The sequence below is a fragment of the Passer montanus genome, unplaced genomic scaffold (assembly GCF_014805655.1).
Source record: "Passer montanus isolate IOZ18808 unplaced genomic scaffold, ASM1480565v1 scaffold66, whole genome shotgun sequence".
Classification (NCBI taxonomy): Eukaryota; Metazoa; Chordata; class Aves; order Passeriformes; family Passeridae; genus Passer; species Passer montanus.
The window spans coordinates 5,357,157-5,382,150 of NW_024371704.1; the positions used below are offsets into that span (position 1 = coordinate 5,357,157).

The window sequence follows — 24,994 nt, forward strand, 5'->3', positions numbered from 1 at the left end:
ACGCACCTGTCCCTGCTATTGTCTGTGAAGGGTGGCTGTTTAAAAACCAATTACAGGCGTACCAGAGATACCTTCAACCCCGTGAACAGCCGCCAAACCTACACAGCTGTGCAAGAACTGCAATTGCTATTCCGGAGCAGCACTGAAGGGCGCAGACACCATAAATCACTGTGTGCTCCAGACACTCGCATTGCTTCTGACAGCGGTTTTCCTCCCGATACGAGAACACGATGTGCTCGGTAACTCGGCAAACCCACAGCTCGTCCAAGTCGGCGAACAAGGGGGGGTTTAGCAAAGCTTACCCATCGGTTTCCTCTGCTCAGCCTTTCTGCCCACTTAAACACGGGAGTTTACGCATTTTTCTCCTCAGACGGGCTCAATTCCAGACCCAGGCAGAGCACTCTCTCTGGCAGCCCATCCCGCACGCTGAGGCCAGGAGGCACCGGGGTGCTGGCGGGGGGTGACAGCAGCACAGCCCCTCACGGGCCGGCGCAGCCCTGCCCCGCGCTCCTGCCGCCTTCCATCCTGGGAATGGCCGCGGAGAGCAGCCGGGGGAAAGTTTCGGACGAAAACCCCGGTAGTGGGCACGGGCAGCATGCCCGCAAGCTCCACAGCTCGCCACACTCAGCAGCGCTCTGAGGGGCGCTCGGCAGGGGCACTAATGAAGGGCGGAGCGCCCTGTACAAACCACCTGGCGGCCAGGTGAGGGGCGGGCTCTGCTCCCAGGAAACCGGCGGGAGCACAGCGGAGGTTCAGGTGGGACATTAACCATTTCTTCAGAGGAGGCGTTTGTCAGGAGCTGCGCAGCTCCCGGCGGTGTTTAGGGACAGCCCGGACGCGGCGGTTTCGGCGCCGCTCCGCTGTCTCCGTGAGGGGGCGCGCGCGCCGCCCGCCCGCAGGGGCGGCGGCGGGACAAGATGGTGTCGCCGGGCGCGCTCCGCGTGGTGCGCTGCGGCGGCGGCGGCCAGCGCGGCGCCAGGGCCGTGTTCTCCGCCGACTCCAAGCAAGTGGGCCGGGGGACCGGGGCTGCCGCGCTCGGGGGGTGGGCTCCTGAGCTGCGAGCCGCGCTCTGCCCGCCGGTGTCCCCGCGGCCTGCGGCTGCCGCGGGGCGCCCGGGCGCCTTGGGCCGGGGTAACGGCGTTTCCCCGCTGCAGGTACCTGCTGTACGCCTCGGGGGACTTCGTGAAGGTGCACAGCGTGAACACCGAGGAGACCCTGCGGCTGCTGTGCGGCCACGCCGACCTGGTGACCGGCATCCAGCTGAACCCGCAGAACCACATGCAGGTTTGTGCGGGGAGGGCCGGGCTGTGTCACCCTGTGTGCCGCCGCGGGGCTGTCCCGCGGCTGGCTGCAGCTTGGGAAGGGGCTGCGGGTGGTAAGGGCATCGTCCGGCTGGTGTTTGGCTGAAACCTGACAAGGAGGGCAGAGCTGTGTCGGTTTCCTACACACACAAACGTGAAGCGTCACGTGGATGAGGCTTCTTGAATGGAATGACAACAAAAGGGAAATACGGCAGAGTTTCCGGTTGAAATTGATTGAAAGAGTGAAAAAAGCATGTGAGAAGGTCAGAAGCACTGTGGTTGGTGTTCGCCCATCTGTATCTGCTGGTAGTGATGCAGATGGGACTTAAGTCCCTTTAACTTGCCCAGTGGCTCCCTCTGCCCCCAGCCTGCCTTCCCTGCTCCTAGTTTGCTTGGGGTTTTTTGGTGTCTGGATATAAACAAGAGTTATTTTCCAAGAGGGACTGATCTGCATATTAGTTGTGCAACATTAGATCTTTACATAGTGGGTATCTGTGTTTTGTGACAATGTACATTTCAAACTACAGTAACAGTGTTGTGTTGGCACTTTATAGGAAGGCATCACAAAGGTGGTCTCTCTCCTGTATCTTTATTATTCAGTTACCTGGAATCATGGCTGTGATTTTATGTAGAATCTGGCTTTGATATATTGCTATTACTTATATAGTTGTTTGTGGTTTTTTTTATCTTCAGCTCTATTCTTCCTCTCTCGATGGCACCATTAAGCTATGGGACTTCATGGATGGCATTCCTATTAAAGTATGTTGACTTATTCCTGTTAAGAGCATGTCAAAAATGGGCACAAATGAGTCTGAGATGGGTTGTTCTACTATGAACACAACCTAAAACCCATCTAATTATGGCAGTAAGAGAATGTGTGATGATGATAATGATGCAGATCCTTTTGGGGAAGAAGGTGGGAGATGTGCTAACATACTGACTTTGCTGCCTGCTGCAGTTTTGAGTCCAGGGTAGCTCTGGGAAATGTTCTGCAGTTTGGGATACACCAATAGGAATTGATCCAATAGCTTGATAATGTGAGCTGCTTACTCTTGCTCACATTTTCTGCTAAATACCCACCTCTGGGTGTGCCTTCTGTTTTGTATTAGGGATCCTGAGGCTTTTCAGTAAATCTGATTTTTCATATTTTATTAGTACTGTTTTAAGATTGATGTCAGTCTTGGATAGAATGAAGATGTATTTGTCTTAGAATTGAGAATTTTAATTAATACATGAACATTTCTTTAAGACGTGATTTCCTTATTTTAAAGATGTACACACAAATGTACTAATTGTTGATTTCCTTCTCTTTTTTTTCTTCAGACTTTCACTGTAGGACCCAAACTTCTGGCACTGTACACACTTGCTAGTGCTGAGGACTCAGTGTTTGTTGTCATTCCAAAGCAGGGTGAACGAGGTACAGTACAGGGAGCATCAGCCATGTCATCTCAGTCATTCTGTGTCTGTGCTGCTCTTCCAGTGGTGTGCTGCAAGAATGGGCTTTAATATGCCACTTTTGAAATATTTTTTAAATCCTGTGGCAGATGGGTGTACTCCTGCATTTTGCACCTCCTTCATTCTCGTTCTGCTCCATCTATCATTCCAATATTTGTCTAGAAGAGTGCTTGTCTTTGCTTTTGGAGCATATACTGCATAGATGTGGTCTCATAGATGCAGTCCATGTTTGAGCAGTGCTCACCAGGGTACAGGTTGTACTGCTAAAGTTGGGTATGTGTGCTGGGGATTATTCTCTCACTTTAGGCATTTATTACCATAAACGGACTCATCCTATTCACAGCATACCTAGATATTTTTTAATGGGATTTTGTCTGTAATAAATACATCTTGGCCTTGCTGTGTACTATAATATATTGCTACTTCAGAGCAAGAGCAAATGCTATGCAGCTTCCCTTGGATTCTTCAGCTTACACTTGCAGTGGTACCCACTGCCTGGTCCTTGTTCTTCAGTACTGCTGCTGGTTTCAGACAGTTTTTTCTTTGGTCAGATACATTCCAGCTGGTCTCAGTTAAACTGACAAAAGGAGCAGGCCAAGATCTGGAAGGCAAGGAGCTCTCAGTGGTTCTGGATGGTGTGGATGCATCAACGAAGCAAATTGCTTTTGGAAGAGAAGTATGTTCACCTCTGGGTTTTTTTCTTCTCTGGGTGTTGGTTGGGGTTCTTTTTTCCTCTTAAATGAACAGTGTGCTGTTTATGCCTTTATACAAAGCACAGCAGTACTGAAACAAAACTGGAAGTAAATGAATCAGTGTAAGGACTGTACTTTTTTATTATTACTAAAACAAAATTTTGACATTTATAATGGGAAAGTACTTACTCAACATCAACTTATATGTCATCTCCAGAGTAAAGTATTTTGTAGTGAAATGTGCTTTATTTTTACCTTGTGTAAAAATATAATCTGTATGTCATAAATGGCTTTACTTTAACAGGATTCATATGTGGTATCAGTGAAGGATCTGAATCTCCAAGTTTATTTTTTTAAACGGAAATTGTTGAACAGGTAAGAATAACAATAAAAATGTCAGATATTCATCCAGTCTGATATATCCTAAATAGTTTTTAACTCATGATGTGTGCACACATGGTCTCATATTTGGTTTTCTGCTGGAGGGGATGTAGTCACTATATGAGAAGCTTCCTGTAGAAGTGAACAGGGAGCAGATCAGTGCAGTGGTACCTTACCTTTGCAGCTCAGGAATGTATTTTTTTCAGTTAAATACTTAGGTTGTTGCTGACTGAAACAAGTGACATAGTTTGAGCAGTGCCCAGGCAGCGGGAGGGAAGCAGGAGAAAAGAAGAGGGAGAGAAAGACAGAAGCAAAAACTCTATCACCTTGATTGAAGGTGAAGAATTAAGGAAATCAAGAGGAAAATAAGTCTGTCACTATTTTTGAGAGTGCATATAACCTAACAACTTGAAAATATTTCATTTTTCTAATCAGAATTATTTTTTGTGTGCACTAGCTGATCCTTTTGAAGATTTGTTGTAGAAAAACCAACCAAACTCTTACAAATAAAGATCCTTTTTTGACTTTTGAAGGTTTTCTTTAAGTACAGCGAAGACAAAAGGAGACAATCGCTTCAGTTGTGTCGTGTGCCATCCTACAGAGGATTGCATTGCAACTGGCCATGCTGATGGAAAGATTCGCCTCTGGTATGTGCTGTTTGGTTAACTGTATCCCATTAACTCCTCTGACTGTAGGAATTAAGTCAAACCTGAGCAAAGCAGTCTAATTTGTCCTTAGCACTGCCGTTTTCAGAAGTCAGAATGAGCAATGAACCTGCAGTGCTGACAGTGTATATGTCAAGTGGAAAAATGCCTATGTTAAGTTATGCTGCATAAAATCTAAACTTGGGTGTAAAAGGTAATGTAAGAACAGGTGAAATAACTCTTTATGGGTGAGTAGAAGAGCACATCAGTGGAATACACGATTAAAAGCATTACATGGTTAAGTTGCTTCCAGGGCTGGGTTGCTACCTCACATCTAATATGTGAGGTTTGGATTAGGAGGCTTCTGAAAACCTGTAGTGTGGTTCCTTTCCTCCTTCTGCATCACTTGAGCATAGGATAAACTCGTCTAGAAGTTAGAGGACAGGATGATATAATTGATTCAATTCAATATTTCCTTTGGTTTACTCTATTGTTGATGTTGTGAGTAAATAATTGTTTTGTTCCTCTCCACACAGGAGGAATTTCCACGACAGGAAAGCGTACACATATTCTGCACTGCACTGGCATCATGATATTGTCATGGATCTGGCTTATTCTATGGAGGGTGAGTAAAAGAGAAATAAAAACCAAAACAAAGCAATAAAAAAACCCTACCAAAAACCCCCCAAAAATCTCCATCAAACAAACAAAACTTTCTCAAATTTGAAGTGTTGCAGCGGACAAGGAAGAATCTATAGAAGCTCCAAGTTTGTCCACTTAGTAACAAGTTAGTTTCTAGAATTTTAAGTGTATCCAGGAAGGATCTGAAATAAAAACTAAAGGAGGTTTTTTTATATGCATTTTGATTGGCATTTATCATGTCAAATATCTGCCTCTTGTTGTAGAAGGAAAAATCTAACCCCTTCTCTCACCTCTTCTCCCTCACCTCTGCTCTTCCTCCCCTTCCGTTTCATTAATATTACTGATGAGTTCTTGCCAGTTTTACTTGCATTCAAATAAAACAAATCAGTCTCTGAGCTCAAACCTGCTGTCAGAAATACTACACTTGTATCTGAATTGTGAGATCGGAATTATTCTTCTTAAGGTATTTCTTACTGCAAAGTACTTTTCACAGGAGAACAATTCAGCCGTATCCCAACACAAATATCCAGCTGATTCAGAAAGTGATGGGATCTACTACTCCCAAAGCATTGCTTAAATTTCACTGTAGACACAAGTTCCTGTTACTTAATCCATGTTTCTCTAGCAATTTAACAGGAGATAAAGAGAAGCATGTGTATCTGTATTGGCTTGGTATTATTGTTTACTTGTGACAGTTTAAAAAGTTTTGAGAAACTCATGTCTGTCTATCATTGTAAAGACACAGGCTGCTGATTTTATTTCTTTTTAAGCAAACCTTTTAACTGTATTTTGTTGCTGGAAAAGGAACCAGGTTGCTGAGTGGTGGAGTTGAATCTGTTCTAGTCCAGTGGCACAATGAGTCTTCATGCCAGAAGGATTTCCTGCCTCGTTTGGGGTCTCCTATCGAGTGCATCTCCATGTCCTCTGATGGTGTTCTCTGCTGCACCCTGCACACAGACAACAGTAAGCCAAAACACATCCAAATATCACTTCAATGGAAATGCAAATCTGTCTGAGATTTGTTTTGTTGATTTTGGATGAATTAACTAAGAACTGCATAAAATTTCATTAGTGATCTGAAAAGACAAATTCTTGTTCTTTTGCTCTTTGATCAGTTCTGTGCATTTGCTTGGTGACTGCTGTAACTTAGCTTTCCACCTTGGTGTCATAAACTGGGAGAAGATGCATTTAACAGTACACATGGTTACAGTTCTTTCCCACCAAGAGATGTGTGCCTTTTGCAAGACTTGGTCTTTGCTTTCTCTTTCAGGAATTACAATAATCAACAGCAACCTAAGGTTTTCCAGAAGTATTCAAGGGCTAATCAAAAGTAAGTGCAGTAAAATTTGTCTTCCACTTAGAGGATGGAATGTGTCACTTGACAGCTTTGGTCATTTGTCATCTGAATTTTGTTTCCAGGTAGGGATGTCAAGACTGGCCTAGTGGTTGATCCTAGAACCAAAGCTTTGGTCCTGAATGGAGAGCCAGGCCACTTGCAGTTCTATTCCCTCCAGAGTGACCAACAGTTGTTCAGTGTAAGTTGGATGGACTTATACCAAAACTTTAACTTACTTAAGTAACTTGTGCATCAGGATTTGAAGACTTAATATGGCAAATGGCAAAAAAACCTTGCCGGTATCCCACACGGCTGGATTCCAGGCTGACCTGTTCTTGGCTTTATCTCTGACTTCACGTGCTAAGCAAATCTAAATACTGGTATTGAAAAAAGTACTGTAAAACAGTGTGTATCCTCTTAAATGTAAAAAATTTGTAGGTAAAACACCTTCAAATTATTTTTCAATCTTTCTTACACTTTCCATCATTGTGGAACGCATGTGCTCTAATTCTGCTTTCCCACATGCTGGCATACTTCTTCATGCCACAGCCCACTCAGGTCTAAGTGGAGCCCTCAGAATATCCTTCCTCTGTGGTTTCATGAGTGGTGTCTCTTCCAGCTCTGTCTGAGTTTGAAACCCACTGTGGCCTTGCTTTGCAGCTGGACATTGTGCAGCGGCAGTACATCCACCAGGAGGGCCTGAAGCAGTCAGACCTGGTGAAGGTCGCGTTCAGCGCCCGGGGCACCTGGCTGGCCACGGTGGAGGAGAGTGAGGAGGTGACTGACCCCGAGCTACAGCTGAAGCTGTGGTTCTACAGTGAAGAAACACAAAGGTAACAGTACAGCTGCCCTTGCAGCTGTCAGTCACACAAATCCCTGCACAGACATCGTCTTGCAAAGGCAGAGTTTTTCCAGACCTGGGAAGTTACCATGAACACTACAGCATCTGCAGCAGAGCACAGAGTTACACTGAATACACACAGGAAATAATTGCTCTGGATCTGTTTTACTTACAGTAATCAGAGACTGTTGTAACCATGGGACTTAAATTCACATATTTTCTCGGTATTAAAAATCATGAGCCTGACAGAATGGTTCTGTGGCTCATACAGTTTGCCCACCTCTGTGTAATCCATCATTAATTGATTAGTTCTTTGCCAGAAGATTTTAATTTTATTGCTGGGCTTTGTTTTTAGCTAACATATGCATCTGGTTAATAGTCTTTCCCTAATTTTCCTATTAAAAAATTAACATTTTGACTATAAATTATTTTCTTAAAGAAACAAGGCAAAAGAAAGCTACTACACAGATCAACCATGTGACTGATTTTCTAAGTACTGGAAAGAATGCCCAGGTTTCAGGCTGAGTACTTGAGAGATGTTTGCCTACTGATAATTTTTGGTGCTGGGCTGCTGTATGGAAGCCATTAGGGAAACCTGATCCGACAATTTGCTGTCTTACTTAGAAATTCCTTTGATTGCTCTTCTCCCTGCCCATTCCAGAATCAACCTGAACTAATGTCTTTCCCAGGTTCCAAATTAAATAGAATGGCAAGCTTTTGCTTTCTTTTCTTACAGCTTTTCACTGAACACCAGAATAAATACGCCCCATGACAACCACATCACAGACATGTGCTTTCGTGACATGGATGAACTGGGGGATGACTCTCTCATACTGGTAACAACTGGCAGAGACTGTGTGTTTAAAGTCTGGGTGATGGTGGAAGACTCTGACCCAGAAGGTAAGCATGACCAGAATATAACTCTTACTTGCACCTTGTAGCCTAGAACCATAAGAATAACCTGAGTTGGAAAGGACCTACAATGACATTTGGAGTCATGCTGTAGGAATTAAGACGCTACTTTCATTTGCTTAGTTCCCTGCATTGATCTGCTTCTGCTGCTGCATGAAGTATTGTGTTCTTCTGAGCATCCTGTGATGGAGTTCTGCCAGTTCTGCCATAGTTCCACAGTATTAGTTTGGCTATATCAGGAACCTCTATACCAAAGACCTTAGCAAGCTGCTGCACAAGGGAGTGGCAGCCTGTGTTCATTGGTTAAAGAACTGTTTGTGGTAATGATTTTTCCGTGCTAAGAAAATGGATTTTTGTCAGTCCTCTGGGTCAGCTTTTCATTTGAGTCTCCTGCTCAAAGGAGCAGGATGCAGAAGTGTGTTACTCTGTTTGAGCTTAGTGTAAAATAATAGCACTTCTGCAATTCAACATATCCACCACTTCAGAGTTCACTTTTTGAACATCCTTCCTTTCCATTAGGTACTTGAACATCATGGAATGGGTATTTAGGTATTTCTAAGATACTTTTAATAACCAAATTTAACCTCTTGAAAGGCATGCTGATGTTCACCTCTTTCAAACAGACCATCTGTGTATGTTTATTGATTGTTGTGTATGCCTTTGGACATGAAATATAAAAGATTTCCAGCATATTAATGTCCTTTTACTTCATTGTTATTACAGTGTCAGGCACACTTAAGTGAAGTGGCACTTTCCTGCCACTTGGCTGTCTTGTCATTTCATGTTCCTATGTAGCTCTGGTAGTGGTCTTGCTGAACTGCTTGCAGTTTAGTAATCTGTCTTTTCATGGGCAGGTGAGAACATGTTCAAAAGTACTTTGGAGCTACTAGGGTTTCCATTTGGCAGACTTTGCCAGACTTTCTCTTTCCAATCTCTTTGTCCCTCAACTGTGGCCACTGATGAGAAGAAAGACAAAACCTTGTGTCATTTACTGTATTAGTAGTAATCTCCCCAATGGTATCTGAAAAGTGTTTGGCTTTGCTTTTTTTCATAAATTATTCTGAGGCTAAATTATACCTTAACTTAATGAGAAGCTACTTTGATCTTGATTATAGTGTCAGTTGGGGATGAAACTTAATTTTTTTTCTCCTTCCACAAGATAGTTTTGTATCTGCTGACTGGCCTCATCACGGTGTTTGTATTTTAAGTGCTGCAGGGTTCTGTTTCATGGCATATGTGAAAGTACCAATTAGTGGTGACTGCTGTGCTGTATTTGCCCAGTGGGGCAGAGTAAGAATGCTCAGGTAGAAAGGCTTGACATGCTGCAGCTTCTCTGCAGCAAATACTAGTTTAGCAAAGAGCTCCTCAGTTGAGTTAACTCTGGTATGTATTAATTGCAGCGGGTCTCTTGCTGGGCCTCTAGATGGTGCCATGCAGTTGGAAGTACTCAATTGCTTCTGGCTTCCTTTTTTTCTTTTTCTTTTTTTTTTTTTTTTTTTTTTACAGGCAGGTCTTTTAATCATCAACTTGTAGCCATTATATAAAGGGTAACTTAGCATAGAGTGATTTTCCCTTTTTTTCTCATCCTACCCAAATGTTTCAAAAGCATGCTGTAGGAATTGTTTTATACTGGGAAATGTGTGTTAATGTGGTAAGTACATCACTTCTCTCCAGTTTATTTTCTGGTAACTGTCAACAGTGGGAAATGTGTCCAAACAGAATGCAATGGCAGCTGAGCCAACAGAAGGAAGCATGCTGGTGGGTCACTTGGTGATGCTCAAATCCTCTGTAGGTGAACCATGGGCTATGCTGGACTCAAATGCAAGCTGTGTTCAGATTTTGAGTAATGCTCCTGTGTTCCTGCTGGGGTTAAGACAGAACAATTTTTCCAGAACACTAAGTGTTGAATCTACTTGAGTATCATTTTATCTAACCTCTGCATCTGTGAGAGCACAGGTAATGGAGTTGGCAGACTAAGTATGAATATTTTACCATGTCAGTCTCAAGGTTCACTGTTCAAATGCAAAACTGAGGACAAATGAAAACCCTGCCAGCTGTTTCTCGTATTAGAACTGGGCAGATTCACTCTACTCCTCAAAAACTGTGACAGAAAACTGCCTTGCCTTGAACCTATTTTGCAGTAATAATTGAATTATTCTTTTTTCATGTATGGACTTGAATTAACTGGCTTGTTCATTCAATGCAGCACACCAGAGTGTGAGCTGGAGCTGTGACTTCGTGGGCAGCTACCACAACTACCAAGCTACAAACTGCTGCTTCTCAGAAGATGGCTCTCTGCTTGCTGTTAGCTTTGAAGGAACTGTCACTGTATGGGATTCACTTACTTGGGATCTTAGGTGTACATTTTGCCATCCACCTGGAAATATAAGGTACATTTTTCATCTGCTCTTCTATGTCTCATTTGAACTCTCAGAAAAGAAGGAATCAATTCATAGCAGTCCAAGACCTTGTATATGTTCATAAACATATATACATAAACATTGAATTTATCAGTCTTAAATTCATATATGGAAAATACTGAAATGGCTTTTAGGTGTTGGTTAAAAATAAGACTGAGCATTGCAGTTCGTTCTTACTTGCTTATGTCTCTTGTACCTCCCATCCTTGAATCTGTATCATGGAGCACACAAGTAGTGTGTTGATAGCACTTCTCTTTTCCCCCATTCATCCAGGGGTGAATCAGAGTCCTGGAAAAGTGTAAATGCAAACAGTTGGTTCTTTATTTGTGTATGCATGCATGCAAATGGAAATTATATCAATAAACCATAAAGGCATGATGACCTTACCTGTACTGTGAAATACATATCTTGATCCTCTGTAACCTCTGTCCAAAAATCCATGTTTTCCTGGCAGACTGTCCCAGCAATGCTCCATTATATGCTGTCATGATAAAAGACATCATCATTGTGTGGTCACAATATTTTAAAGACTCTTGACACAATGAATCATAGCAGCATACAGAGGTTTCTCCCTTCCATGTGTTGTGTGTATGTTTGTATGCTTTTTTTGTGTGATGAAGTCTGGTTTATGTTTGTCCTCTAAGATTAGAAATTGAGAAATGTTATTCTGAAACTGGTGTGGAGGAAAGTTGTGGGAGGCATGTGAGCCCAGCTTGGCCACCAGCTTGGTGCAGTGGCAAGCTTTTCCCAGGCCAGCTGCCTCCTCTTCTAACCTTTATTGTTTGTTATATTAAAAGGAAGTAAATTACTCTAGGAATAGAATGAATTACTGCATTACCTGCATAATTTCAAAGGGCTATGCTTTAATATACAAAAATTTTTTGAAAATCTTTTATCATTAAAAGTCCCAAGGCTGTTCTCTTATTCTCAAACAAGAGATTGAGAAATGAAATCACATGCTTTCTTCAACTGAAGCAGCCTATAATTACCCTTTTTTAACAGCTTTTCTTGTTCTAGTTGCTAAACAATAATAGAACTTCTTTAATTATTAAATTATTTTCCAATCCCAGTGTGAATACTTAAAGTTATGTGTGGGTTTGTAATTTATTTTAGAGTTTTAAATCCCTCCTTTATATTGGAATGCTGTAGAAACATGTAATCCTTATGCATTTATGCACACTTTAACTTATCAGACTTATCTGAGAGTTATATGTGGAGTTTCATGCCACTAGAGGTGAATGCAAAAAGCAAACTTTGGATTTAGATACCAAAACTAAATCATGTAATCCTTATGCATTTATGCACACTTTAACTTATCAGACTTATCTGAGAGTTATTTGGATTTAGATACCAAAACTAAATCAAAACTAAATGTTTTTTGTGACTTGTGAGTAACATACATATGAGATACATAGAAAAACAAAGATGAACTCTGAAGGTGACTAATTTGTTTTGACTTTTTACTTCTGTAGGAACATCTGCTTTGGGAGACTAACATGTTCCAAGTACCTTATTGGTGCCACTGATTATGGCTTTCTGTGTTGCTGGAACCTGCTCACTTGTGCATGTAAGATCAGCTTGAATGTGTGCTAGAGTAATTTATTACTTGAAATTACTGTGAAACCTTTAAATAAGTCTAGTTCAGTTCCAGATTTAACACACTGCAAAATGCCCTGTGGAAATGGAATTATTTTCATAGTTGGGATAGTATCCTGTCCATGTGCAAGTGCTTTGTGTGTGCAGAATAAATCTTAGGTTAGGTGAATGATTACCCAGTAGTAGGTAGTATTTCTTACACTTGTGTAGGAGTTGGTAGCATTTGTGTGTTTCTATTCACCAGGGAATGAGTGGAGCTGCCTCTTCCAGCAGCTAAGGCCCTGTGTGTTTGTTTGACCTTTTGTTTGGCTCCTTTTCACCTCTGGCTCTTGCTGTGCTTGCTTTTCAGTGGAGTGGAGTGCCCACCTCAACGTCGTAGTTCTGCAGGCTGATCCCCTTTCTGAACATATTGCTGCAGTCTCATGGCTCTCCAAAGAGTCCAGCTGTAAGTACAAAGCCTTCTTTCACAAGTCATAATCAGCAGAATTTAAAACTGGGGAAGCACTATTTCTAGAAAAGGTTTTCTTAGAATTCAGACCATGAAAGCTGGAGAGGGACTTCAGTGTGTGCTTGCACCTATGGAAACTGAGCCATTTCTTACAGCAGCATTCAAATAAAGTGAGTTACCTTTTCTTCCAGCAGGTAGTTTCAGGTACAGGATATATCTCAGGACTAACCACACTTTCTGAGTGAGGGTCTCAAATGTTTTTGACCCTCTCTTGTAAATGCATAACTGTGCAGCTACATTTTAGAGCTCTGATATTAGATAACTTCCTACAGAAATGTTAATTTCCAAGTGTGTTCTCTGGACTGGAGTACTGTGAAAGGTCCTTTCTATTACTGAGTAAAGTTATCCAGTTATAGTCCTGTGAACTGGTGCTTGGAGGCAATCCTGTCCAGCCTTCCTGGCTGTGATACACAGGGCTTTGACAGCTGGCCAGGAGCATAAGAATTTCCTGATTTAAAAAGAAGATATTTTTGGTTTTGCAGTGTTTGTGTTTAAACCAAGTGAGCCACGGCCAGTCTACATCCAGAGAAATCTTTGTAAAGAAAAGATCCTGCTTGCTGCTTTCATTCCAAGAGATGAACCTGAAATCATGAGCTCAGAAAAATACCTTTGGCTAAGAAAATCCCAACTGTTTTTTCTTACAGATACACAAGTAAGAAATAGTAATTAGTAGATGGTTCATGGGGAAAACTGTTTTCTTTAAAATGGATTAATAGGAATTCAGAGTTATGCTTATGAGCATGGGAGTTCCTATTTTGATTTCATGTAATTGTAAGCTGTGCTTTGTTGAAAACTTCAAACTGCCAAAACAGCCCAAGATCAAAATTATTTACTGGTTTTCTGCTATTCTTGTGAATAGTTTTATGGTGCTTCATTGAGACAAGACACTAGGTAACATGGGAACATTGCCTGTGCTGTTTAACTTAAGCATCTAGAGGCTGTATGGATTATTGCTGATTATTCAAATGTTCCATGTGATATTCAGTTTCCCTGAAATTTCTGGGTGGGGGTGTGGGTTTTTTTGTTAGTTTTCAAAAAAGCCTATAGAACCTCTAGGTTCATTCTTTCTTCTCTTCAGTTTCTTTACAAAATAAAGAGGAAGAGATGGTTTTGCCTCTTCCACTTGGCTGATAAAGTTTTGGGCCAGTTGGAAGCTTCTGTAGGCAAGCTGTGGAAATATAGAAAGCAGTTTCACATATGATAACTGTGCTGCATTCTTCTGTATTTTAGGAGCTAATGACACTTAGCACAAAGTCTCTGGAAGAAAGGCTCACGCCATCAAGCAAACAGGTACCTCTCATAGAAGTTCTGACTGAGATGGGCAGGGCAGTTCAAAATTCTGATGGTTATTTTGTCATACTGAAATTCCCTTTTGTCATGAAAATGCTCACCAGATCTTACCTGGAGCCACAGGCACTTAGCTGAAGGGGCAGTAATCTGGATTTGCTTATTTTTTGACAAGAAGTGCTGTTTGTAAATTTTTTTTTTAAGTATCAGTGAGCTGCTCTCCATTTCCCCTGTGGGGGAAAAAAAGAATACTTTTCTAAAAGATTCAGCTTACACAAATTAAGCAAAATGTTTGAGTAATTTCTTTCCTTATGTTGGTTTCTGTAACACTTGGAACCTTGAGTGTGGTCTGAACTATGCTTTCTAATGGAGATGAACAGTTGTGACATACCTGTGAGAAGGAGTTCCAGAATTGCATTCCAGTATGTATTTCTGTGGAGTGGTAGTCTGGGAAATTGGATTTTTTTTTCTTTAATTTATTTTGAAGAAGTTAAAACTGTAGCAGCAGCATTTGATTATTTGCTTGGTTAGATAAAGTAGATCAAAGTAGAAGTTAGTATCTTTCTAATACAAAATGCTGTGGGACTGTGGGCACGAGCAATCAGTTTCTTTGGAGAGTGGGGAAATAATTTGGTGTTCAGATTAATGTATATTGATGCAGGACAATGCCAAAAGTCAAGGTGCTGTGTTTTGCTTCCCACTATATAATTGAATCTCTCTGCAGATGATGCTGGAGATAAATGATCTTCTGGTTCTGTAGAATCAGAAAAACCCATCCTTTGGTTTTCTGGCACATGCACCACCTTCTGTGCTTGGAAGTTAATAGGTAGATCAGCAAACTAAAATCTAGTGTTCTTGGGGCCAGATTCTGGAGAGTTTTGTAACCCTCTGTGCAGGATTCTCTCCAGACACTTCACAGAGAATGAGTACGAAGAGCCACATAGCTCAGTGGAGTTAAATTTGTCTGTAGCCTTTTCTCACTTGGGTTTCTTCTGAATTTTGGTAACTTAAAAGGAGATAGAACTTAGATTTGTGACACTAAAATTCTACTTACATTTTTTCAAGCTGGCAGTAGAAGAAAGTCTTCCTGTGACACCATTTAGTGTGCTGCTGGGAAAGCACAGACGTCAGCAAGCACAGGAGGATACAGACCTTGGAAAACCAGTTGTTCATACCAAGCAGGAGCAAGCTTCACCTGCTGTCAAAGAGGTAGGAGTAATTACAGTAAATGTACAAGCAAAATCACAACCAACAAAGCCTTTCATAAAGCTTCTGTTTTATCTTTGCAGCTTTTGCACACTCCAGCACACGTTTTGCCATCTGCTTCCTTCCTCTGCACTATATTTATTAACTCATTGCTCATCTCCAAAGAGAACAAAAGGTAAGAAATGTTCAAGGACTCTCCTTAGTTATCAAAGTTATTTTCAATTATGTACATCTTTGTTCAAAGTGTAAAAGCAGTTTTCCAACACTCTAGCTATTCAGGAAGTTGGTAGAATACTTCAGTGTGGTAATGGTCTAGCTGTTTAGTGTGTTGGCTCTTTTGTTGTTCTTATTCTTGCTGGGTTTTGCATAATGTACTTATACACAAAACACTGCCTTTTACACTCAAATGTTCTCTATGAATTTAACTTTATTCCAGGGATTTAATGGCTTTTTAGTGCTACTTTTGGTTAAATATTAGAATCTCCACTTTATTTGAAATTACTATGACTTGCTGCATAGCTTTTGGTTTCAGTTTCTAGATACACCATTAAATTAGGAGTTTGATCTTAAGAATTTGTTTAGAACTTTAGAACTCTAATTAAGCTACAAAATACAAGTGTATACTGTAAGCACATCTAAGTTTGGCTTACAGTGCATTAATGCCAATTTAATAGAGTAGTTTGATGGGTACATAAAATTGTAGCTTTCTCCTTTGGGATCAAAGGAATGCAGGCACAGGGATTATGACAGTGGTTTGTATTAGGATTAATATCTTGTCGTTTACACTGAAGCCAGTTCAGTGATTGCATTTTTGTGCCATCTATTCATTAAGGTGCTTCATTAAACTCTGCCAGACCAGGGATGAAAGCCTGTCCTTGCAATCAGGTGTTGGTGTGGATTTGCCAGACACACGAGTGGGTGGTTTGCAGGGCCAGAGCTGACCCAGGGACAGTCACAGCTCCTCAGTGTGCTCTGGCTGCTGCCACGTTGTGCTGGCCACTGCTGCCAGATCTCTGACTGCATGGCACAACAGAACATCCACAGACCAGTGGCAGAAATGTAATACATGGGAGCTTGCATCTAGTTTCAGTCCTGAAGAATGTGAGAGTTCAGTGACCTGCGTAAATATTTGCACTTGCAGAGCTTGTACTTTGGCAGTGGTGACTAGTGTGGCTGTGCATTTAAAGGCACATGCAATTGTAAGCATTGGGCCCTTGAAGACTGACCACAGTTTATCACTGTATGGTGTATATATTATATAGTGGATATATTGTTAACATTAAATGCTTCTATTTTCCTTGGCAATATTACTGTGTGCTTCTCCATTTACATTTTGTGAGTAAAGAATAGTTTGTGTTAGAACAGATGATTTTTAGAAGACCAGTACTGTTTTGCCATGAAGTTCACTCTTAACAGATCTGGAATATTTATACAACAGACACTTCAAATAATACTATTCATTAATGCATTTTAAATTGTAACAGTTCCATATAATTAGTTGGAATTCTGCTTTTTCTGCTTTGTTCTACTTTCTACAGGCTTTAAACTCTTGAACTCAGAAGGGAACAGGCACTTTAAACATCTCTCGATGTTTAGAGAAAAAAACCCCAAACAACCAAAGAATTTTTTTCTTTCCTAGTAATGCTCTAGGTATTGCAGCAGTTTTAAGACCAAGTGACCCCTTTTCAGATTTGAAAGAGAAGAATGACCTTGAATACTGTCTCATCTACCAGTATATCCAATGTTTCTGATCCTGTAGGACTGCAATGTTGTAACATTTGTAATAATGCTGACCTACCTGCTCTGCAGTTACCTACTATATTTCAAGAAAGAAAACTATTTTAAGTTTACTTTGAGGAGAGCTATTTGAAAAATTGCTTGAAATTGAGATGGCAAGAGAAGTATAGTAGGTAGACTGAAATGAAAAAAAACATATAAAATCTTGTTTACTTAGTTGTTTGCATGATACTTCTCCCCTATAGTACTGTAGTATGTGAGAGTACCTATTAATTGGGTTGTTTCCAACCATTTTCCAGTGCTGAAGAAGTTGCTGATGAAGTAGAAATGGAAAGTGAAAAAGCAGAGGATGATTCAGATGAGGAAGATGTCACAGCAATGGAACAAGAAGATACAAGCCATATGGAATTATTAGGAGAGGTTACATGTAAACTGTCTAAATCCCAGGAAAAGGAGCTACGAAAAATAAGAAAAATGGACTACAGTTGGATATCAGCCTTCTAAACAGACATCTTACTTTTTTTATACTGCAAGTTGAAGCTTTGTGGATGAAATACTCTTTAAAAATTTTTTTCAGGTCCTCTGGCCAAAAATTTTATCAGCTTCTCTTTCGAAAGGAATGCAGAACTAGGGGGAGCGATTAAAGTTTTGAAAAGCTGTTTCTGCTCTTAGTTTATTACTGATTCTCCTGTGACCTTAGAAAATGCTTAACCTGGTTTGGGGGCTCCCCCCTTGCAAGTGTATTTAAAAGGCTAATAGCAAAACTGAGTTCATTATCTGGCTTGTGATCAGTTAGCAAAGTGACAGCTCAGCTGCTGAAAATCTGGGTTACTGCTGCCAAAGCAGCAGCAGCAAATGCCTGGAGTTGGTGACAGAGCTTTGCTCAAGGTGTGGCAGGGGAAGTCAGGGTGGTTCTTGGTGCTGTGTACAGGTAAGTAACAAGTCTCCTCCCCAGAAGTTCCTCTCCAGCTGTTGAGACAGATGAGAAGTGCCTGGTTAGAGAATATAGACACTAATCTTTTGTAGAGTTTACAGAGTATGGAGATTCTCAGAAAGGAATGCAGAACTAGGGGGAGCGATTAAAGTTTTGAAAAGCTGTTTCTGCTCTTAGTTTATTACTGATTCTCCTGTGACCTTAGAAAATGCTTAACCTGGTTTGGGGGCTCCCCCCTTGCAAGTGTATTTAAAAGGCTAATAGCAAAACTGAGTTCATTATCTGGCTTGTGATCAGTTAGCAAAGTGACAGCTCAGCTGCTGAAAATCTGGGTTACTGCTGCCAAAGCAGCAGCAGCAAATGCCTGGAGTTGGTGACAGAGCTTTGCTCAAGGTGTGGCAGGGGAAGTCAGGGTGGTTCTTGGTGCTGTGTACAGGTAAGTAACAAGTCTCCTCCCCAGAAGTTCCTCTCCAGCTGTTGAGACAGATGAGAAGTGCCTGGTTAGAGAATATAGATACTAATCTTTTGTAAGATTACAGAGTATGGAGATTCTCTGGTGGAGGGTGCACAGTGTATCAGAGCACTATGAAACCTTTCCAGATCTCAAGACTGCATCATGTAGGAGATGCATCAGTTTATGCAACAGCCAGTTTAACAGGCCTGTAATGCATCAGCTGCACTTGCTATGTGTCACTTAACTCTACACAGCAGTGTGTAGAATTGTTTGAAGTGATGGATTTGAAGGCCTAAGTCTGAATACAATCTCTGTGGTGCTGCAGTGTGAAGGCAAGCCTATGCAAATGGTACAGGTTACTAAAAGCTCTGAAGAAACAATATTTTGCTAAAACTATTCAGATTAAAAATGCTGGAACAAGAACAATCCAACACTCAGTGAAACCTGAGTTCTCCCTACTCTGCCTTTCCAAAAAAGTGGAGGACCCTTTGCTTCCTCTCCAGTGTTAACACCAGATAGTGGGAGGCAGTTATTGGCAACACTTAACTTTTTGGGGGGAAATTATCCTACAACAGAAAATATCTGTCATTTCCACCCATGTATAGAAATACTGAAATTCGGCTTCCTCTCCAGTGTTAACACCAGATAGTGGGAGGCAGTTATTGGCAACACTTAACTTTTTTGGGGGAAATTATCCTACAACAGACAATCTGTCACTTCCACCCAGGTATAGAAATACTGAAATTCATCCTTAGGCATCAAGGAAAGCAGCTCAGAATCATTTTCCTAGCAGATTTCTCTCCCATTTTAGGATAAAGGCAGTGTTTGCTCCCTTGCTGTGCTGGCAGGTCCATCGTCAGCTGCCAGAGGATTAAACAGGCCCAGGCTGCAGCCAGGGAGGAATGGATGTTTTAGCCACATCCAAAAATGTGGCACAACAGTGACCTGTACATTTAGGAATGAGGTCCTTTGGATGTTGAGCCTGCCATGGTGAAGCTGTAGGGGGAGTCTTAAACCCTGAGAGATGGAAATACTGCCATAGAGACAGGGGCAGGAAAGAGCTGTTAAAACAATTCCACCAATAGGTCTGAGTCCTGGCCTCAGGGAAAAAAAAAAAAAAGAAAGCCATAAAGTAGTTTAAAACTCATTATTACAGAAAATTACCTTTTAATTCTGTAAATTCACTATCATGGATGTCAAAACATGAATGTGAGGATGAAGATACTTCAGAAGACATTGGTATGTCTGCCATGCAACTTCAATTGAGTGATGATAGTCCTTGCACATTATATTTCCTTCCAATCAGACATTAATGTGAAAAATAGTTAATTGATCCAGTTTCAGACTAAACCAGCCAGGGTTAACTTAGTCCCATGGCAGCAAGGGGCTTCTGCATCTCCTCATACAATAAAGTCAGGCACCACAGCTCTTCAGACTACCATTACACAACTGTAACATTTTCTTCTATCACAGATTATTTACTAGGACTAGGATTACTGAGAATTTTAAGGAAAATTTTTCATAATTAGGCATTTTGCTTTCTTGTTTAGGCCTTGGTATGCAGAAAAATAGTATTTTAAGACCTGTAAAAGTTTTTCAAAGTTAGTTTGCCTGTAAGTTCATGTCTTATTTCTATCACACAGGGAGAGAAGGAAAACACACCCTATCACAACTCTGGACAGTTTTCTGCTTTTGCATTTTTCTCCCCTTGTATAACAGCTTTTTAGATAACCTCATATGTAGCTGAAGCAAAAAAATCACAGCTGCCCAAATGTTAGCAATTTTTATTTCCGTCCCTCTTACCTGCAGAGCTGAAACTGATACAGCTTTTCATAACCTTGGACCCAGTGGATTTTTCCCTAAATGAAAAGTTTCAACAGAACAAATGCGGAAGATTATTTAAGGCTGTAACTTACAAATGATAGGTTTTGAAAACTCAGAAACATTAAGGAAGTACAGGAAAATAAAAAGTAAAAAGATTCCCCCTCCAAAATATGCACCATACTAGGAAAGACACACTGAAAGGTTTTCGTATTTTTTTAAATAACATCAGACTTCAGCTCTGGGAAAAACAAGTGTGAGTTGAGCAGAGATCTGTACTTGTGTTGTTGCAAAAGTGCTGCTTCAAAGCCTGGGAGTGTGTTACTGTGTCAGCAACATTTAAGTGTGGCTTTAAGGGAGGAAACCTTAATATCTGTTCATGTGGGTTTTTTTAAATTCACATGAAAGTCAAGTGCTTTCCTGGAAGCCAAGCTGGCATGAGCAAGAGACAATTCACGTGCAAGTCAGCATCTGGAGGTGCAGTTCAGTTCTTGTTCAGGCAGCAGTGCATCGTGTTAGAAATCTTCATCAAGACACAGCTTTTAAATTTAAATCTTTTATCGTTACTGACTTGGTTTTGCTTTTCCCAGCAGACTGAACGTACTGGGATAACAGAGGGCCCTCACTTTGTAGTTCTCTCTGTGTGTATTTTCTGCTCAAGAAGGAAATACATTTCTGGTTACAGTTTTACTACAGTTAATAGACACATTCTTGACCAACCTTTTAGAAAATGTCTTCTAACTGATACTGCAATTACAACAATGAAGAATACAGAATACAGGCTGCTACTGATTTGTCTGTGGCTGCTTTGGAATGCTTTAGTTTTAAAACAGTTCTCTGCTGTTCCTTCTTTTTTTTTTCAATTTTGTGTATCTCAGTAGCCATAATCATGTATTTACTGTGATGCCCTAAGTCAAATCTTAATTTGATTTTTTGGCTTCTGCTTCTTCCTTCTCAAGGCTACTCTACAAGATTTTATTATTCTCTTATAGAAAGATTTGACAAAAAGACCATAGAGAAGAAGATTGAACTTTATCTCATTATTCTAGTTACATGATGAATACAATAGGTAAGAAAACACCTCTGCAACTTGTAGAGGGCAGTGCTCAATACCTGTGGGTGCCCTGTGCAGCACAGCAGGACAGCAGTTTCCACAGAAGCAGTCACTTTTTTATTTAGGCTGAGGGACAGAACACACAAGGGTGGCAGGTGCCTAGAAGGGGACTTGTTTACTTCCCAAATTTTCCACTCAGACAAGTAACTGGATAAACATGAGATCCTGAATTTCCAGCAGTTATGGCAAGCACTACAAAAAAATAAACATACAGGGAAGGCCTTTTGGAGCACATCATGGCAATGGGCTTTGACTGAGGGGCTGCTCAGGTGCTGCTGTAAATGCTGAAGAGATGACCAGTAATTTCAGCCCATTTATTCCAGTCAAGTGCAGTTCCACAGAGACTAAAAATCACTGCTCTTCACTGGCATTTTGTGAAGCCCCAACCAGTTATTAGTTAACAGCAGCTCCAACACATGCCCTGTCCTTGGTGGGCAGACTTGGCAGGAAAGCCGTGAGAAAGGGGCAGTAGTTGATATAGATTTTTGAGTTCAAGAACAGGGGAGAAAAACCCCCAGCAAATAGTTCCACGTGTTTTAGGATCACCTGGATCTTTGTATTTCAGCCTAACAATCATTGTCTGCCTGGCCTTGGGGAGGCTTTTCCAGCAACCTCCGTGTGCCAAATCCCAGTCTGCAGTGAGCCTTCTAAAGCACATGCTACCAGCCAGAATTAGAACCAGCAGAGAACAGGACAGAGGAAAACAACAACAGCTTCAAATAAACTCAGAGAAACCTGAACAGATCTTCTGCCCCATAGCAGAGGAACTGAGGTGTGTATATATTTTTGACAGATATTTGTCTAATCAAACCTCTGATGAAAACCATTCTATGGTATGGAATCTGTTCAGTGCTTACCTATTCTGACAGTTTTTCTTAATAAAAGTAGTCTTCCTTTCATGCAAAATTTCTGTGCCATTCTTCAGTAAGAATCTGTAGAAAAAAATGAAAGTATGCTGTTCTATTTCCTTTAAATAAAATAACATCCCTTTTAGTTTTTATTTTTGCTTTCCCCTGGTCCTTAGCAACACCAGAACTGTCCTTCAGCCCTTCTTTGGGCTGATTGCTTACAGGTCAAATATTGTTCTGACTAGTGTATCATTTCAAGGGCAAAACTTGTCAGGGTCATTTAATACATTTTTGGATAGTCCTAAAGCCTCTTCTTTCTCTGTTCTGTCTTGTACTCCTTGCTGATTACCTTTAGTATCTGAGTCTTTCTGGTGATGGCAGAAGCAAAGGCAGTAATTTGCACATCAGCTAACAGGCCAGTGCTTCACAGCAAACCCTCTGCCAGTGCAGAATCCCTGCACTGGTTTCTGTGGATACCCCAGTTCAGACTGAACAGGGCAGGTTTAGCTCTGGCCTCTGCACAGCATTTCCTTGAGGAGTTAAGTGGTAGGCTGTAATGATGTAAACTGGAGTTTAGCCAGGGCAGCAAGGTCATTCTCCTCTAAGGTTGCAAAAGACATTTAAATAATACTCTGAACAGCTCTGCATTTTAACTACTTCACTAACATAAAGGGCTGAGCTTGTCACAGTAGAGCCTCTTCACAAGATGAAATCATTATCAGAGGGCAGAAATCATGAACCATATTTGTGTCTGTACTGTACAGCCAACTCAGGATGAAATCCCTACTCTTCAGAAATGACTGACAAAGCACCCTCTCACTTTATAGTCCAGGGCCACAAAGTCACATTGCCAACAATAAGGTAAAGTACCAATTCTTTAAATACTGCTACAAGCAATAGTTCTGTGTGTGGTTTGAAAGTGAATGTAGCCCAAGCTTCTTACAAAGAATTTCTTGTTAATATTGTTGGTAATAGAGGGAACGAAGCCCTTTAGGTAAATACCATAATGTGGCTGTAAGGAAAGTTACCACACAGCTCTGGAACCTGTGTATCAGCAGTTCCTCAGGCTGTGGGTTTCTCAAATGCTCTGAACACACGTGTGGCCACCATGGAAAGAAGCATTCCCACCTAACATCTGCTGCACCTCCTGTGCCAACACAAGCGCCCATTACCTTTGTGGGGAACTAGCTGGGGGAAAAATCTGCGTGTAACAAAACCAGATAATACATGAATAAATAGTTTGAGATGTTCCAAGAACTTCAGTTCCACTGAGAACAGGGCAGGACTTTCTTCAAGAGGTTTCTCTATGCTCAGAACATGAAGTTTTAATGCTGTACACTCAAACCTCACTCATTTTCTCACAGTCTGTCCCTTGTGCTAGGAGAGCTGCCACCACACCTAGAGCATTCCCAAGAGATGTTTGCTGGGTGTGACACCAAGCTCAGCTCTCATACAGCAGGTCCTGGTTTCCCCTTACACCCTCTTCCTCTTCTCCCAAAATAATAGGTAAATAAACAAATAAAACAGTGGCCAGCAGTTCAAAGAAAATACTTTTAGACTGATGGCATTAAACTGCTGAGGTTGATTATTCTATTAGCTTCTAAAACAAAAACTGTGAAAGAATTGTGAGCTTTTTAACAGGTAAGGAAGTTTCATTACTGGGGCCAAGACCTTTGTCTTCTGTTGACCTTTCCAGATGCAGCTGTGTAACTAAGAATTAGGCTTATCATTCAAGAACACACATTGCAGCCATCAACTCCTCTAATTTCTTCATGAGAGCAGTAACAAAGGAGTAGGTAGAAGGTAGTGTCCAGAAAATAGTTTTTACCAGTTTTTCAAAATGGCTTTCTTATACTAGAAGCTAGCTCCTTTATTTTAAGCTAGCTAAATTATCCCAGCCATAAAGCTGGTTATCAGTTACTGTTATTGATGCCTCAACTTATGTTTGTTTGCAGTGCTTAGTTTATTTTATTTTTAGATTCAAGACTGTGATCAAAGCTTTGAATAGCTTGGCTATTTGATTTCCTTTAGTGACCAAAGGAGTTTTCATTTCTTCCTCAAACCAGTGAAACAAGCCAACAAACAAACAAACTCTCCAACATTATCTGAGATGTTATCTCTTTCATTTTTAGTCATTGATTTAAAAATGATGAAAGTAAAGTAACTTGGCTCTCTCATAAAGTTTGCTAGTCAAAAGCAACATATAATTTTCACCAAAGTCAGACACTTTTGTAATGAAAGGTTTTGTTCAGGCTAAGTTTCCCCTGTCCTTTGAGCTTCCTTGGCCCTACTCTTCTCTTACTTGCAGTCCTAGCTCTTCTATGGAAGAAATACAGGGAAAGCAGGGACATCTTTCACAGTTCTCTTCCTTTTCCACTTTGAAAATGAAGTTTAACATAGCATGAAGTTCCTCTTATTCATTAAAATTACATTAAGATAAGTCCTCAGTGTGAAAGACAACTGAATCCTGCCCCAGAAGGAGGATCAGAGGGCTTTGACACCTTGGGCTGTTGCCCTGGTGCAGGCAGGAGCACAGGGACTGTTGGGATCACGGCTGCAAACACAGTGAAGAGCAAGTCCCAGGACACATGACTTGATCCTCCTGGTTTTTCTTGTGAGCTGCAGATTGCTCCATTTCCCCCATCACTTCAAAGAAGGAAAAGTACCAAAAATATAACACTAAAAAACAGTGCATGAGCTCTTAGTACAAAGAGACTATTTAAACCCTGAAACAGCCCATCCTGAAAAGAGCCCTTTTTCACTTGGCATAGGGCATATGAAAGCTGGATTTCTGAGAACTATCACATCTGCAGGAAAGAAAAATGTTCATAGTGCTTGCTCCATCAGTCTGTACAGTATGTTATT

General features: G+C 41.1%; 1 protein-coding gene and 2 long non-coding RNA genes across 5 annotated transcripts in view; 2 read left to right on the forward strand and 1 right to left on the reverse strand.

Annotated features, from left to right (window-relative positions):
- Window positions 1-389: 389 nt before the first annotated feature.
- On the forward strand, window positions 390-17,617 carry WDR75 (WD repeat domain 75). Of its 3 annotated transcripts, none has more exons than XM_039728745.1 (21): window positions 390-756; window positions 1,155-1,284; window positions 1,995-2,060; window positions 2,625-2,718; window positions 3,308-3,432; window positions 3,753-3,823; window positions 4,363-4,476; window positions 5,010-5,098; window positions 5,920-6,078; window positions 6,386-6,445; window positions 6,535-6,650; window positions 7,112-7,284; window positions 8,029-8,192; window positions 10,411-10,594; window positions 12,097-12,191; window positions 12,570-12,665; window positions 13,211-13,380; window positions 13,959-14,018; window positions 15,081-15,224; window positions 15,305-15,396; window positions 17,258-17,617. In XM_039728745.1, exons 2-21 carry the CDS (start codon window positions 1,279-1,281, stop codon window positions 17,460-17,462), a joined length of 2,283 nt encoding a protein of 760 aa, XP_039584679.1. In that variant the 5' UTR covers window positions 390-756; window positions 1,155-1,278; the 3' UTR covers window positions 17,463-17,617. The 3 variants fall into 3 exon arrangements, with proteins under 3 accessions (XP_039584679.1, XP_039584677.1, XP_039584678.1); XM_039728743.1 differs by lacking the exon at window positions 390-756 and adding an exon at window positions 890-1,003; XM_039728744.1 differs by lacking the exon at window positions 390-756 and adding an exon at window positions 912-1,007.
- Window positions 5,932-24,994, reverse strand: part of LOC120511529 — a 35,259-nt gene continuing 16,196 nt past the window's right edge. Inside the window, exons 3-8 of the long non-coding RNA XR_005629747.1 lie at window positions 22,139-22,213; window positions 20,150-20,205; window positions 15,070-15,213; window positions 11,012-11,105; window positions 10,802-10,912; window positions 5,932-6,062 (exon numbers count right to left, since the gene is read on the reverse strand). This is a non-coding gene — a long non-coding RNA (uncharacterized LOC120511529). The remainder of the gene's footprint in view (window positions 6,063-10,801; window positions 10,913-11,011; window positions 11,106-15,069; window positions 15,214-20,149; window positions 20,206-22,138; window positions 22,214-24,994) is intronic.
- On the forward strand, window positions 18,026-20,090 carry LOC120511530. Its single transcript, XR_005629748.1, has 2 exons — window positions 18,026-18,945; window positions 19,074-20,090. It is a non-coding gene; the product is annotated as an uncharacterized LOC120511530 (long non-coding RNA).

Excerpts from the sequence above, each read along its gene's own strand:
- WDR75 (XM_039728743.1), top strand. The coding sequence starts at position 918 with ATGGTGTCGCCGGGCGCGCTCCGCGTGGTGCGCTGCGGCGGCGGCGGC. Across the intron at positions 1,285-1,994 it reads ACCCGCAGAACCACATGCAG|CTCTATTCTTCCTCTCTCGA; the intron begins GTTTGTGCGGGG and ends TTTTATCTTCAG. Across the intron at positions 3,824-4,362 it reads AAACGGAAATTGTTGAACAG|GTTTTCTTTAAGTACAGCGA; the intron begins GTAAGAATAACA and ends TGACTTTTGAAG.